At 33.2% G+C, this 16,598-nt stretch overlaps 1 protein-coding gene across 2 annotated transcripts; it reads left to right on the top strand.

The window, feature by feature from the left end:
• The first annotated feature begins 327 nt into the window (after positions 1-327).
• On the top strand, positions 328-16,360 carry LOC145243633 (reelin-like). Of its 2 annotated transcripts, none has more exons than XM_080106655.1 (5): positions 328-511; positions 1,086-1,302; positions 6,354-6,468; positions 10,518-10,696; positions 13,920-13,996. In XM_080106655.1, exons 1-5 carry the CDS (start codon positions 451-453, stop codon positions 13,975-13,977), a joined length of 630 nt encoding a protein of 209 aa, XP_079962781.1. In that variant the 5' UTR covers positions 328-450; the 3' UTR covers positions 13,978-13,996. The 2 variants fall into 2 exon arrangements, with proteins under 2 accessions (XP_079962781.1, XP_079962783.1); XM_080106657.1 differs by lacking the exon at positions 13,920-13,996 and adding an exon at positions 15,633-16,360 and having other exon boundaries at positions 330-511.
• Positions 16,361-16,598: the final 238 nt, after the last annotated feature.

Raw genomic sequence — 16,598 nt, 5'->3', positions numbered from 1 at the left:
TTATAGAGACACAGAGAGAGAAAATAGAAAGAGTAAGAAAGCCAGAGAGGGGGGAGAGATGCTCGTTAACATTATCTCCTTGCATCAAGTGGTTTCACGCCTTGTCTTAAGCGATTGCCATATAAAAATAAACGTTCTTGCATTTGGAAATAATAGAAATATTTCATCGGAAGAGGGAAGAGGAAGTTTTACGGATATCATCACTCGTTGAAAATATATCCAAATAACCCCACCATCACTCACTACCTGGAGACTAATACAAACCTAGATTCGCCCCTTTAGTAGTTTGTATATTTTTATTAGTAATATTGTTTTTATGGTGTGCTTCTTTTTTTTTTTTTTTTTTTTTTCAGCACTACTCAGATCCGTTGGGTGCAGAAACATTGGGTTGGTACGACATCACCCCCTTGGGCCATAGATGACATTTACATTGGCGAGGCGTGTCCTGACATGTGCAATGGACGAGGAGATTGTCGCAACGGCCACTGCGTTTGTGACCCAGGAGCATATGGTTAGAAAAGAAAATATTGCTATTTATTTAAGATCAAATAGTTTTTTTTGGGGGGGGGGGTGAAGGGGTTTGTTTTTTTTAAGTTTCTGGTCTTAAAATGACCGTTTAAAATTGATAGACCATTAAACGCAACCGATCAACTGATCAACCTATCAACCAACGAACCAACCAACCAACTTCGCTTTCTCTCTCCCCCTCTTATATTTGTCTCATCTCTCTCTCTCTCTCTCTCTCTCTTTCACACACACACACACACACACACACACACACACTCTCTCTCTCTGTCTATCGTCTCTCTCTCTTCTCACGCATACCTTTTGTGTTCTCTCTCTCTCTCTCTCTCTCTCTCTTTCACACACACACACACACACTCTCTCTCTCTCTCTCTCTCTCTCTCTCTGTCTATCGTCTCTCTCTCTTCTCACGCATACCTTTTGTGTTCTCTCTCTCTCTCTCTTTCTCTCTCTCTCTCTCTCTCTCTCTCCCTCCTTCCTATTTCTCGGCCTCTCTTCACCAACACCAATTTTTTACATGTATATTTTTATATTGTTTCTGCTTTCTTCCTCAAACGCAGGTAAAACCTGTGAACCTGCACGCGACAGTCTCCTGCAGCGCTTGATCGATTCTTTCGAAGGCGCCATCTACATGCACTACTGGGAATCTGTCCGTGGTGGCGGCATTGGAATCGGATGTGGCGCCCTGCGTCCGCACGCCCACGGCAAATCGTTGTATTTCAACGGGTGTGGTCAACGACACGCTGTTACGCAGCCATTAAATCTGTTTACCGGAGGGTTAGTTTGATTTTTTTTTTCTTCCATATTTTTAAAATTAAAACCCAGCGCGATCCTTAACACCTAAAAGTTTATAGAAAAAATTTGTATCTGGTACAGTTTGTGACCCGTGTTAAAACCGATGTTTCGTCGGTATCTTCTAGTTGTTTACGTAAACAGCCGAGAGATACCGAATGAAAACGATTCGGCCTCAAACTCAAAACGAGGTGACGCTATCAAACAAGAAATATAATTAAAAACATTTAGTAAAGGAAAAAACATTCATCGCGTGTAAATTCTTTTGGCAAAGAAAACATAATAAAACAACTGTCATATTTTTTCAATAAAGATTTTATTCAAAAGAAAGTTAAAGTTTAATTATTGCTTTTTGTTTTTGAGGAACCATTTTGTTTTCTTTGTATTCGTATACATTTTGAAACAAACCGCATATGTTATAGTTAGGTTAGGGTATCTCTTCTGTAGATATATTTGTATTATATATATATATATATATATATATATATATATATATATATATATATATATATATATATATATAGCTCTCTTTTTGTTTTATTTTACTTCAGTCGAAGTCCTCAGAAGTCAAGGGGCCCACAACCTGGGGCTAACACTTGAACTCTATATGAGATACATAAATATTCGAATGTTCTATTAAAGTTCTTTAAATCTCAAAGACTGAGTTTGTAAGAAATTGAGAACATAATTTTCCTCTCCCCATTTAACCATTTTCATGCGTTGTAGAACATCTTTTATTTTGATCTCTTGGTCTTACTGGATTCCAGGACAAGAATTTATCTAGTCTGGTGGAGTATCCAGCTTCGTGCTTTTACTTGAGGTAACATCACTTGGAGAAGGTGCACCATTCCTCATAAAAGCTAATATGGGTTAGCCATAGTGAGGAGATCTTATTTGGGCAGCGAATACTATGTGATTTTGAATATTTGGTCAGGGTTTACTTCTAGGGAAAAAATATCCTCATGCCAGGTTGTTCTGACAAACTCACTGTACAGAGAGACCTAAGACACTCGAGGATAGTGTCTAGTAGGCATTCAAGTTCTCCCCTGGTGACGAGGATGTGATACATACATATATAGTCTTGGAAGTTTTTAACCTTTAAAACTATACAAAAAAAATCATTTTTTATCATTTGTTAGAAAACTATTTAGTCAGTAAGTCATTTAATAACCTGCAATCACTGCATCAACTTGCTCTCTCGAATTCACTATTGTACCAATGAAATTTAAGGGATCATCAGTTGTTTACCATAAAACACTGTTTCGGGGATTTAAACACAAAACAGTATATTATATCATGCCAGGTTGTTCTGACAAACCCAAGTACAGAGAGACCTTAGACACTCGAGGACAGTGTCTAGTAGGAATTCAAGTTCTCTCCTATTTATATATATGCACTTAAATATGATGTTTTCAGTTGTCCAGATTTCGTATATATTATTATATAGTCGTGATTTCAAAAGAAAGAAAAACGTATTTAGGTGCCATCAGCTAGAATTGAAACCGAAACTCTAGCATCCAGAGCTGGTAACGTTACCACTGTACCAACGTGACACGTATATGAATTGATAAAAAATTCAAAATAAACTAAAATGAATGTACAAAATGTTTAACGATTTTATTTTTCAATTTTAACCCATTTTTGACCCTTAAAACAATTTTAACCCATTTTTGACCCTTAAAACAATTTTAACTCATTTTTGACCCTTAAAGCAATTTTAACCCATTTTTGACCCTTAAAACAATTTTAACCCATTTTTGACCCTTAAAACAATTTTAACCCATTTTTGACCCTTAAAACAATTTTAACCCATTTTTGACCCTTAAAACAATTTTAACCGGCTAATACTCATAAAAGAACAGTCCGTAAAAAAAAAAAAATCCACTTATTTGAGGCCTCTAGCGCCGCTCTGCAACTTTTAGTTTCGTAGGAGATAGAGTTTGAAAATATGGAGACCGACAGACAGACAGACAGACAGACATATAGTCGTTTAGAGAGAAAGAGAGAGAGGGGAGAGAAGTTCGTACTAATAATTAAATATATAAATAAATAATACCATTCGGTACGGACCCAACAATGAAAGATCAGATTAGAACACAAAATTGGATTTATAAGACCATAAAGTCCAACCTTGATCGCCCTGCGGGGTTTGCAGCGCAGTGGATAGAGGGGTTAAGTCTACAGTTTCAGGTGAGCATTGTCTGAAGATAGTGGTTTCAATCCTACCCAAAGCAGACCAGAAGATTAGCTGGCGAAAATTTGGTGAATCAACATCTATGGAAGGCAGTAATTACTGGGGTCATAGTTATAACAGTCGGCATTTCTATCCGGTCCCGGTTAATCACCTGAAGAAGGCCAGAGGATGAGTTGGCCGAAATGTGGTAGAGTAACAACTATAAAGATGAGGATAACAAAAATCCGTAAGAAAAAAAAAGAATGAATAAAGTATGAAACCTCATGTGAAAATTTTTTTTAAATAAATTAATAAAATTAAAAAATAAATTAATAAAATTAAAAAATAAATTAATAAAATTAAAAAATAAATTAATAAAATTAAAAAATAAATTAATAAAAATAAAAAATAAATTAATAAAATTAAAAAATAAATTAATAAAATTAAAAACTAAAAAAAAATTTAATAAAAATTTTCTAAAAAAAATGAATAAAATTAAATAATAAAATTAAAAATTAAAATAAATTGAATTAAAAAACAAAAAATAAACAACAAAAATAAATAAAATTAAATAATAAAATTAAAAAATATAAATGAATTGAATTAAGAAATTAAAGACAAAAATAAATAAAATTAAATAATAAAATTAAAAATATAAGAATAAATTGAATTAAAAAATTAAAGACAAAAATAAATGAAATTAAAAAATAAAATTAAAAAATAAAAATAAATTGAATTAAAAAATTAAAGACAAAAATAAATAAAATTAAATTAATAAATTAAAAAATAAAAATAAATTGAATTAAAAAAATAAAGACAAAATAAATAAAATTAAATTAATAAAATTTAAAAAAATAAATAAATTGAATTAAGAAATTAATGACAAAAATAAATTAAATTAAATAATAAAATAAAATAATAAAATTAAAAAAATAAAAATAAATTGAATTAAAAAATCAAAGACAAAAATATATTAAATTAAATAATAAAATTTAAAAAATAAAAATAAATTTAATTAAAAAATTAAAGACAAAAATAAATTAAATTAAATAATAAAATTAAAAAAATATAAATAAATTGAATTAAAAAATTAAATAATAAAATTAAAAAAATAAAAATAAATTTAATTAAAAAATAAAAATAAATAAATAAAATTAAATTAATAAAATCAAAATAAATTGAATTAAAAAATTAAAGACAAAATAAATAAAATTAAATAATAAAATTAAAAAAATAAAAATAAATTGAATTAAAAAATTAAAGACAAAATAAATAAAATTAAATAATAAAATTAAAAATTTAAAATAAATTGAATTAAAAAATTAAAGACAAAAATAAATGAAATTAAAAAATAAAATTAAAAAATAAAAATAAATTGAATTAAAAAATTAAAGACAAAAATAAATAAAATTAAATTAATAAAATTAAAAAATAAAAATAAATTGAATTAAAAAAAATAAAGACAAAATAAATAAAATTAAATTAATAAAATTAAAAAATATAAATAAATTGAATTAAGAAATTAAAGACAAAAATAAATTAAATTAAATAATAAAATTAAATAATAAAATTAAAAAAATAAAAATAAATTGAATTAAAAAATCAAAGACAAAAATATATTAAATTAAATCATAAAATTTAAAAAATAAAAATAAATTTAATTTAAAAATTAAAGACAAAAATAAATTAAATTAAATAATAAAATTAAAAAAATAAAAATAAATTGAATTAAAAAATCAAAGACAAAAATATATTAAATAAAATCATAAAATTTAAAAAATAAAAATAAATTTAATTAAAAAATTAAAGACAAAAATAAATTAAATTAAATAATAAAATTAAAAAAATAAAAATAAATTGAATTAAAAAATTAAATAATAAAATTAAAAAAATTAAAATAAATTGAATTAAAAAATTAAAGACAAAAATAAATAAAATCTATAAATATAAAAGCGAAAATGTATGTATGTGTGTTCACCTTTCTGTATGTCTACAAAATGCTTTTTTCAGAGAAGTGGTCAGTCGGTTCACAACTTTTTAAAACTTTTTATATCACATATAAATCGTAATATCTCAGAGTTAACAACGAAGCTCGCCTGTCTATTTAATTTGCTCGATTTTGGGAAAAAATATTCAACATTTGTCGCTCGCCGCATGTGGGTTAGTCTTTTTCCTATAACATCTTCGGAAAATAAAAATAAAAAAAGCATTCCACAGTAAATGAAATACTATCCCGCAGTCAAACTTGGCCTCATTAAGTCATTAAAATGGGCACCTGCCAAATCCAAGTAATTAAATAAATTTAAGCGTGTTTCCGTTAGCATCTCGCGGTGGGGCAATGGTTTACGTCGCACGTTTTGTTTTTTTTTTCACACTTTAATTTACAACTTTGCCTCAACGGTTTGGGTTCAATCCTCATAATTACTTTTTTTTAAACCCCCACCCCCACACCCCCGGGGTTTCCACACACAACTCCAAACACCCAGGCAACGCTGGGTACCCCTCGCTAGTTAAATAATAAAATTAAAAAATAAAATGAAATAAATCATCTTTGTTCTTCAAATCTATTAAGTACAAACAAGTAAAAACGGTATATCGATCCAGAACTACTTTATACTTTTTTAAGCCTCAGTATCAATAATGCCAAAGGCCATGAGCATAAGTTTCCTTTAGTTTCGTAGGCATAAAATTTGTATAAAAACCTACGTCTACAGCACTCCCTGTCTAATCGTTAATACGTACTAGCTAATAATAAATTCACTAGCCAACCTACCCATTTGAGTGTTTATCACTTAGAGCGATATGATGCGAATAGAAATTTTTCTTTTATCTAAGGTCTTCTTTTTTTTTTTTAATATTTCAGCAAAATCATTTTTGTCCTACAAATCGGTTGCCAAGCACAAACGATAGATTGCAACGTAAATTTGAAGTCTCCGCAGTATTTCCGTGGCGTTCTCTTACAATACAGTGACAACAAGGTAAATAATTCCTTTTTTTATAAACTTGCTCCACCATCTTTTTCACATACAAAATTTTTCGGGCCATCAGATAGCGTTTTGAAAAAAGAGACAAATACATGGCCACTCGTTGACCCAGGTTGACCTTAGAAAAACAAAGGTGTAACCAGTAAAGGCTAACACAGAAATGTTAGCTACCAAAGGAGCCCATACCAGTCATGATGCTTGAATCTTTCTTGTGAGCCTCACGGCTTTTATATTTGTTTAGGTATCATTGTTTTTCATGGTCTTGTTGTTGTACGTGGAAACACTAAATCTACACTTCATCTGTAATCCTCACACAGCAATAATGTTCATCTCTCTTGCAGAAATAATGAATATATATATATATATAATTATTTGCTATAATAATTATTAAATACTTACAGACACTAGTGTTTCATCCCAAAAGGATGAAACACTAGTGGAAGGTGCCATGATTAACAACAGTCGATAGATTCGAACCCGGCAACAGAAGCCATCTCTGGCTTCATTAGCAAGGACCTAATCCATTCGGTTACCGTTAATTGCATGAAATACTGTTGAATTTTAAACATTTATTTTGAAATGCTTTTTAACGTCTGTCAGAGTGATCTAATCATTATATGATGATCTGCACATATTAGCTAAATTGACCGACTTTATTTCAACTGAAAGTGCTCAACAATAAGAAACGAGTTTCTTAAAGGAGCTGACAATTATTTACTATAATACTTATTAAATATCTACACACACTAGTGTTTCATCCTTTCGGGAATCATCATTATATATATATATATATATATATATATATATATATATATATATATATATATATATATATATATATATATATATATATATATATATATAGTTAGATAGATAGATAGATAGATAGATAGATAGATAGATATAGATATATATAGATATATATAATGTACTAGCAAGGTGACCGTCTGTGAATTTTTGATTAAAGAAAATAATCATTTTATACCAAACACTTAGTTTAAAGCAAAGTTATCTATAAAAAAAAAGTTTTATTTGAAGTTTTATTATTTCTACAGTGAAATTCAAATGTATTTTTTTATTTCGACAAAGAAATCATCTTTGCTTAGCTTACGATTTTGTTTTTTCTATAATCAATTATAAAGTTTAATTAAAGTAACGTAATATTCCAGTTTTATATTTAAAAAATAATAGATATTTTAAAAAATATACACACGCACGTAAATTTTCTAATCTTATAAATAAACTTCTTTTCCAGTTAACGAAAAAAAAAAAACATTAGGAAATTTACATGCGGGGTTTGAACCTACATACCACGCCATGAAAAAAAAAAAAAAACACGCTATCAACTTACCCATAGTAGAATTTTCATGGCCCGTTGTTCTATCATTGTTGCTAAGCGACGAAATGGAAAACCTTGGCTTTACCGATGATAGATAAATTAAAGTAACGATATCGATTATCGGTAATATTCTGAGACAAAACTTAAGTAAGATCACTCCCAAACTTATCCACTAAAATTCTGTAAATTTTTAAGAAAATCTGTTCAGTCGTTTCGAAGTCTATAAGGAACGAACTTACACACGCACGCGCGGATAAAGTTGCATTTATATAATTGTAGATATATTACTAGCAGGGTGAGCTGACATTGCCCGAGATTGAATGATAATCAACGAATGTTTCACACTCCCATATTTTTATTGTTATAGAAATCGGTGAAATCGTCCATATTTTTTTTTAATCAAATCGATTGATTACCTGCTCTAGCTGGGGACTCATCGCAGTGCACCAGGAAGAAGCTCCCATGCCTCTTGCAGTGGCTTAGTTCATAATACACTGTAACCTACATTGCACTGTAGAGAACCTACTGTTTATTTTATAAAATTATTTTTATATATAATGGCTTGAATTAAAGTTTAAAAAGCCAAAAATCAGGTACCATACTTCAGTTGTACTCGAAACAGAAATATTCATTTTGAAGATTTTGCAGAAAGGTGTCACCGTCCTCCTACATAAAGCGCCTGGTATTCCCAAATGGTAACCCATCTAGTACTGACCAGGCTCAACGTTGCTTAACTTCTGTGATCTAATGAGAACCAGTGTGACAATCGGATTATGTCGTATAATTGCAGTCGGATGATGAGAGACTTGACTTTTTAAGAGGACAAACCTACAAGTATTTGTTGACATTCGACTTGAAGACGACCATGTTGTAGTCTGCAGTGAGACAGTCTAGTAGCAATGTTTTGCAAAGATGAGAATTTTTGCAAAAAAATAATGTTCATGGAAATTCCATTTGGTTTTAGATAAATAAGGGAAAAATGGAAAGTCATTTGCGATTGTGGCAGCAAGATGTGGTATGGGTGGAAAGATCTAGAAATAAGCGGCTATGATTAGTATGTGCCCGCTGCAAGGAAACGATGGCACATGAACCTAGAATCATTTGAGTGTGAAGCGAGAATAGTTATGCCCAAACATAACGCATATCAATGCGTATGAGAGAATCAGCAGCAGCTGTAGGATGGATGGCAAGCGATTGAATTAGCAGCAGGAGTAGCGTTTGAACGCATATGCAAATTAGGAAGTATTGTGAACTGGCGCGAAAAGAAAAAAGGACCACGTGGTCGGGGAGAAAAGAGTCAACACAAAAGGAAACAGGCGGGTAAAATGAAGGCAAGAATTAGCTGGCTGAAACTAGCGTGCGGTCGGAAGAAAGAGAAACGCGAACCAGGTTAGATGGACATGTGGCAACGAGAGACATCTTAAGTGATGTCGAGACGGGGGAGTAAAAGTAATAAATGCTTTTATTTAAAAAAGAAGGAAAAAAATGCCGATTTTTATTTATTTCTTTCCAGTTTTATTTTTTATGAATTTCTAAAGCAAAGTGTAACAGCCACGTTACAATGTAAGTTTAGGTGCTGAATAAAAGGATAAAGATTTTTTTGCATAAGGGTCAGTTTTGTTTTGGACCCCATGTTGTTCCCATGCGTTTTTGATGGGGCTTGCTTATCGTCTCATGTTTTGCTGAAAAGAATAAACAAAGACTATTGCTACGACTATAACTGTGATATTACGAGCGAACCCCCGCCAAACCCGACAAGCAGCAAAATCCCACCCCTTCACAGAAGAGATCCCTAGATGTAAGAGAGCCTTATACTCCAGTAGTTTTTTTCCCCAGAACCGCTAGACTTTGGAATTCCCTTCCGGGTTCCTGCTTCCCCAACTGTACTGACATGCAGAAGTTCAAGTGTAACGTGAACCAACATCTTGCTGCCCAACTCCCTACATAGTACTCCTGTAGCTTATGTCCCTGATAGTAGCCCCTTACATCAAAGTAGCAATGTGTCTTGTTTGCGGTGAAAATGCAAGGAAAAAAAAAAGAAAACATCGCCAATGTCGTTGATGAAAAGAAACTCATCTAAATGTCGTTGATTCATTCCCGGGTTTCAGCACCCAAAACAAACTCATCTTTTCAAATTCTTTTGCTATTTAGATAAATGGTATTCAAGAACAACATAGCCCAGATACAAAATTCACAAATGTTTTTTGGTCGATTTTTAAAATGATTTTATTTCAAATAATAAAACTTTGGGGAGGAAAAACTTTTAACAAAAATACATTTGAAATGATATTTTAAAAAAAAACATATTTTAAAAAATAAACATATTTTAAAAAACCTTAACAAAAATACATTTGAAATGATATTTAAAAAAAAAACATATTAAAAAAACTTTTAACAAAAATACATTTGAAATGACATTTAAAAAAACATATTTAAAAAAAAAATTAATCGTTTTTTACATGGCCTTTCCCTCTTGGATGGGGTTCAAAAAATTTTTTTCAATCTAATACATCCCACTTTGTCAACTCAGCTCCAACCCCTGTCCCATCACCGCAATGTTGCATCTGCAATATTAAACATATTTAAGAAAAAAAAATAATAACCGTTTTTCATTTTATCATAAATAGTCATTTTGTCATAAAAAAAGAAACATATTTAAAAAAAAAAAATTAACCGTTTTTCATTTTGTCATATTTTTCTTCAGGGTGTTGAATGGAAACTACTTGCTCGTCACGAACCTCGGGATTATTTAAACGCCAAACAAGTTGCCTACGATATTCCAAGAGACTTAAGTAAGGTCGGCGTGCAATTCCGATGGTGGCAACCAGAACACGGCGGTCAAGGTCACGATCAGTGGGCGATTGATAATGTAGAAATATTAGCGTAAGTATTCTTTCCACGATTCTCTCTCTCTATCTATCTATCTATCGTCTCCTCCTTATCACTTTCATCCACCTACGACACCCCTTTCTCTTTCACTTGTGATGTTATGAACCGATTTACCTCCCCTGGAATGACTCTAAATTAGAAGGTACTAAAATGGCTCTTTCTTTTCCCAAACAGTTTAATAAAGCAAGCCTTTCATGTTATTTTTTTAAATTGTTTTTTACTCACATTCACCCTTAACAAGGCATATCGCCACTTGGGCGTAAGGAGCTACTATGTGGGACCATGGCTAGGAAAGATTAACAAGATGTTGGTTTACATTACATTTAAACTTCTGCATATCAGTAAAGTTAGGGAAGCAGGTAGCAGGAAGGCAATTCCAAAGTCTAGCTGTTCGAGGGAAGAAACTATTAGAGTAGAAAGCTTTCTGGCATTTATGAACCTCAACTGTGAAGTGGAGAGATTTTGTTGCTAAGTGGGTTTGTCGGGGATATATACGTCGAGGGGACACGAGTGTAACGAGTTCATCAGAACATATTCCATTAAAATATTTGTAAAACAGGCACAGAGATGCAACATTGCGGTGATGGGACAGGGGTTGGAGCTGAGTTGACAAAGTGGGACATATTAGATTAACAACTCTTTTTTGAACCCTAAGAGGGAAAGGCTAGTGGTGGATGTACTAGCCCAAATGTGGCAGCACTTCTCCATGCATGGGCGAATGGTGGCCTTGTAGAGATACAGGATACTCTCAGGTGTGAGTAATCTTCTAGCTTGATAGAGGGGCCCACCTTCTTTGCAGCAGCCTTTGCAATGTCGTCAATGTATTTGTTCCAATTCATATTGTCTGCAAATGTTAGGCTGAGGAGTTTAAAGGAAGAATTCTCAGGTAGTGTGTTATTTTTCATGGATATAGGCGGTTGGAGAGGCGTCTTGTAATTTTTAAAGGAGAGCAGCTTCGTCTTACTAGCATTAAATGTTACCATCCTTTTGCGGCCACATTCCACTACGGTCTAGAAGTCATTTTCTAACGATTCTGGCATTGTCTTAGATTAATGTATAACCATTCTTCCCTCATGCATGTTATAGAGCGTTATATCATCAGCAAATATACCCATCTCGGACACAATGTTACCAGGAGATCGTTTATGAATATCAGGAATAATAGTGGTCTAAGGATCGATCCCTGAGGCACTTCCGCATTAATGTTATGCTGCTTGGATGTACGTCCATCAATAACAACCTAGATGGTCTTATTGTCTAAGAAGGATCTAATTATATTTAGTATACGTCCAGTTATACCGTAGCATTTAATTTTCATTAGCAGCTCTTCGTGCTAGACTTTGTCAAAGGCCTTGGATATATCAAGGACTACAGCCCTGGCTTCGCCCAGTACATGGTATATGCATTCATAGATGACTGTTAAAATATCTGCAGTAGAATGACATTGCCTGAATCCATACTGTTTGTCAGAGAAGATTTTCCTTTACGAGGTGCTGGACTAGTGCTTGCTTAATTCAGATCTCAAAGATTTTAGCTAAGAGAGAGAGAGGGGAGACTAACAGGGCGAATATTGAGAGAATCGGTCCTTTCACAAGAATTTTTGTACACTAGTACCATAGAGGCCATCTTGCAGCTATTAGGGAAGCAAGATTCAGCAAAGCATTTTGGAGATTTCTCTATATATTACAGCAACACTAAAAGGTCTGTTAAACTTGGGGTTAGTAGAGTAACGAAAGACAACACAAAGGTATGTTTAGATTACAAAGGCCGATATTTATCTCGCTTCCACCATGAGAGGATGTGACACAAGATCGGAAGGTAGGAAAATAAGTCAGTGCTCAAAGAGAAGAAGAAATTCGACCTTGCACAAATATGCCTGAGTAACCCCGTTGGTATTCCCCAGTAAGGATATTTCAGGCAACAAGCGATAAATTTGCTCCTTCCGAAAGCCCAGAGGTAAGGCCTGGGAAGGTGGACCTCCTAAAACTTTACAGAACATTTTGCATCAGTCTGGCAACAAAAAGGGCATCGAAATTACCCAGTTTCTGTCAGGCCGATAGTCGAGGTTGAACTATGAAGTTAACAGACCATACAAGAGCTGCACCCGAAAAGCAAGTGAACCCGCTTTTATTCAAGGGCAAGTAACTCCTATCCAAGGAACGGTAACTCATGTCATGACATCTCTCTTTCGCTTTTTTCACCAATTAAAGTTATCATTTATAACTTTCCTATAGGTCATATTATGGCACGACCTGAATTAGTAGTTGTTTCCGGTGGTGTGTTATTAAGCTTAGCTTAGTTTCTTTTATTTGTCATATTTTTTACTAATTAACCAGAACACTCTGACACAAGAATAAAGCATACAGAAAAAGAAGAGCTGATTATATTTGTGATAACAGTAAACCTTTTATCATTCAAACACCCTCTCGATTTCTTACTGAGCATTTTGAAGATTTCTCTGTATATTAGTGACGGGGCAACCAGGATTTGTATTTCTGAATCTTCGTGCAATAATTGCTTTGGAATCAAGCAAGATATACTTGAGACGTTGAACACCAAATCGCACTGGTTCTCCCTCTTGTTTTTGGAACAGCGGATTCAGTACACAACGTGTTATTTTATCTGGCCATAATGTTGCTTTGATAGCGTCGCATGCTCGAAATATTATAGAATACGGATATTCCATCAGACCAGCTGACACAGGTAATCACAATACAAATATAAATAAAATGTGTGTATGAAATATATAAATATATACACATGCATTTGTAATAAACTTCCTCTTTATCTGCTTCAGTCTATGTCTTTCTGTTACTTCTGCATTGTAAGACTTTCTACATATTACAGTTTTTTTTACTGTTATTTTTTCATCCCAAACACAGTGCCACTAAGTTGTAAGGGGCTATTATTTGGAACTAGATTTGCAGGAATACTATGTAGGGAGTTGGACAGCAAGATGTCTGCTCACATTACACTTGGATATCTGCATGTCAGTACAGTCGGAAAAACATAGGGCCTGGAAGGGAATTCCAAAGTCTAGCAGTTCGAAGGAAGAAGCTAGTTGAGTAGAAAGCTTTTCGACATCTAAGCATCTCTACAGTGTAGGGGTGGGATTTTGCTGCTTGTCGGGTTTGTCGAGGGTATTTATGTCGAGGGGCTACTAGTGCTTTGAATTCGTCCAAGTATTTACCGTCAAAGTACTTGTAATATTTTACAGGGAAGCCACATTTCGGCGATGGAGCAGAGATAGAGAGACGTGGTTGGCGACGGTCTAGGAATGCGACGACGTGTTTGGTCTGCGTTTTTTCTTCCTCTCTCTCTCTCTCTCTCTCTCTCTCTCTCTCTCTCTCTCTCTCTCTCTTGACCCACAAAAGCATTTGTTTATATATAACTTGAAGTCCTCTGTTCTGGGACATATTTGAGAACCTGGTATTTTCCGTCGTCGTCCGACTCCAAAATCCGGCACTGCCATGCCATAATCCAAAACAACATAATTTAAACAGTAATAATTTGGATGTGTTGTGCACTACCAGTATTTGTCGCTGTAAGATTATTTAACTGATCTTCATTATTTAAACTACTGTTGTCATGTTGAGAACGTTCCAGCCAATATAACTTCAGACCTTCTTCAGGAGTATCTTATCGAACTCGGGAATCTTTTTGTCCAAATCGAAAAGATATACGAAATTTCAAACGGAACTCATTATTTAATCCACAGGAGTAACATGCTCTCATTCCGTCAGCCATGACCGGTTAAAAATCTTAAGTAATTCGTAATTATATTTTCAGTATCACTCGCACTGAGGAATGAACCTTCAACCTCCAAAAAAATGTCACTTAGAACTCAATTTTGCCTATTACTTCGCAAGGACCCATGGCGTAATTTTATATCCTGCCTTGACAGAGTTCAAAATAGACTTCGCAGTCTAGTGGGGGATTCCCTTTTCTCTTCCCTGCAACCTCTTTCCCATAGAAGAGGCGTTGCGAGCCTGTCTCTGCTTCATCGTTATTTTCATGGCAAGTGCTTGTCTGAGCTCTAATCTATGCTTCCCTCCTGTCCTGACTTTTACGGAAAACATTAATCTAGCTGAAACCACTATCAATAATTTCCCCACTCTTTATCTGTGCCTAAACCTAAACGTATATTCCATGAACAAAGCTTCTTTCTAATAACTGCACGCCTGTGGAACGCTGTTCCGTTTTCTTGTTTTCCGACCACAATATGGTTGTCTTGAAGTCCAATGTAAACAAATTCTTGATTAGCCATCCCCTTAAGTAATCCAATTTACCAAATTTCCACTATTAACGATTACTACGACATGTTCCTTTTGACCACTGTACATTCATTAACCCTTATCCTCGAGTGGCCTCCGGGCCTTGATAAGTGGTGATTCCTTTGTATACAAAAAAAAAGAAAAAAGTGCCACTCTTCTGTGTATATGTTGTTTATGTATAAGTGCATGCGTTTATATTTGCCTATGACTCCACAAGGACCCATGGCGTAACGGATAAAGTACTGGGTGATATTCAGTTTTAAGTGACACTCAAACCCTATATGCTGTTTATATTTGTTTTATAAATATGCATTTATTGCTGATATTTTTTTTTTTTTTACATGGAGTTCACCACTTATCAAGGCCCAATGGCCACTCAGGGATAAGGGTTATTGTGTGTACAGTAATCAAAGGGATAGTGTAGCAATAGTATTGGAGAATTGGTAAGGCGTAATTACTTAGAGGGGGGCGGTTCATCAGGAATTTGTTTGTGTTGGGCTTGAAGACATCTAGGTTGAAGTCGGGAGGGAAACAGGCAAGCGGAACAGAGTTCCACAGGCGTGCAGTTCTATAGTTTCTATCTACATTTGCATATCTGTCGCGTCACAAATATAATTCGTATTTTTATTTTTTTTATTATTTTTTTTTTTTTACAGAACAAAAACCAGACGTCCAAACAGTTTACAAATCAGCCGCTGAGGCAGGTGATGACATCAAGTTGTAAATTGTCTCCCCCCTTCTTCAACAAATTTTTTCGACGACAACGATGATTTCCTAACGTCTGCTTCAGTCGGTTTCTCTCTTTTCAATTTATCCTGACGAACACAAAAATACGAAATTGTCACACACAAAAAAACAAAAAAAAAAAAAAAACAAAAGGACGGATTTTTGATGAAGGAAAAGCAAGAGGTTTAATCATAGTATTTCTCACATTTGATCATATTTAGATTAGATGCAGGGCGGGTTGGGGCTGTGTTATTACAAACTCATGAAAGACAAGCAGAACGGTATGTTAGATAATAATGAAAAACACTGCATAGCAAAATAAACATTTTTAGATTTTATTCAATTCTGCAATAGCTATCATAAAATTTCAGATGTAAAATTTATGAAATATTAATTCTTCATTGATGTCATCACAGAATATGCACACCTGCAATTTTCACGCACACACGCGCATATATACATATATACATAATAAAGTAAAGTTGGTCTATCTCTAGATTTTTGTCATTGACAGATTTCGTCTAAAAAATCAATATTTGGTTCTGACTAGCCATTTTCTTTTTAGCTTTGATCCATGTTGTTAAAAGCAATAACATTTGATATGTATATTTGTTACCTGTTTTGATTTTAATAAACCCTTCTTTATTGACATTACAAACTATGCGTTATTGCCTTGTGTTTACATCACATGTCACACGTGACAGAGCAAACATGGCCGAAATTATTTTTTCCCGTTGAATAATGAAATACGTGTTTTATTTAATATTCCAGAAATATTTAACTAATTTTGACATGGCAATTAGGTAGATAACATTGATTGCTTATTGTTGAAATTGATAAAAACAGTAAGTAGTTATTGTTGTTTTTTTAATGAAAACACATTTTTTCAGATGTCG

This window comes from Euprymna scolopes, chromosome 22 (genome assembly GCF_053919585.1).
Source record: "Euprymna scolopes isolate OS-2025 chromosome 22, ASM5391958v1, whole genome shotgun sequence".
NCBI lineage: Eukaryota > Metazoa > Mollusca > Cephalopoda > Sepiida > Sepiolidae > Euprymna > Euprymna scolopes.
This window is presented reverse-complemented; position numbering and strand designations above follow the sequence as displayed.

Bases quoted from the DNA above. Each gene is read 5' to 3' on its own strand.
- LOC145243633 (XM_080106655.1), top strand. From the start codon at position 451: ATGTGCAATGGACGAGGAGATTGTCGCAACGGCCACTGCGTTTGTGAC. The intron at 1,303-6,353 runs GTTAGTTTGATT...TTAATATTTCAG, and splicing joins TTAAATCTGTTTACCGGAGG to CAAAATCATTTTTGTCCTAC. The intron at 10,697-13,919 runs GTAAGTATTCTT...AATATTTTACAG, and splicing joins GATAATGTAGAAATATTAGC to GGAAGCCACATTTCGGCGAT.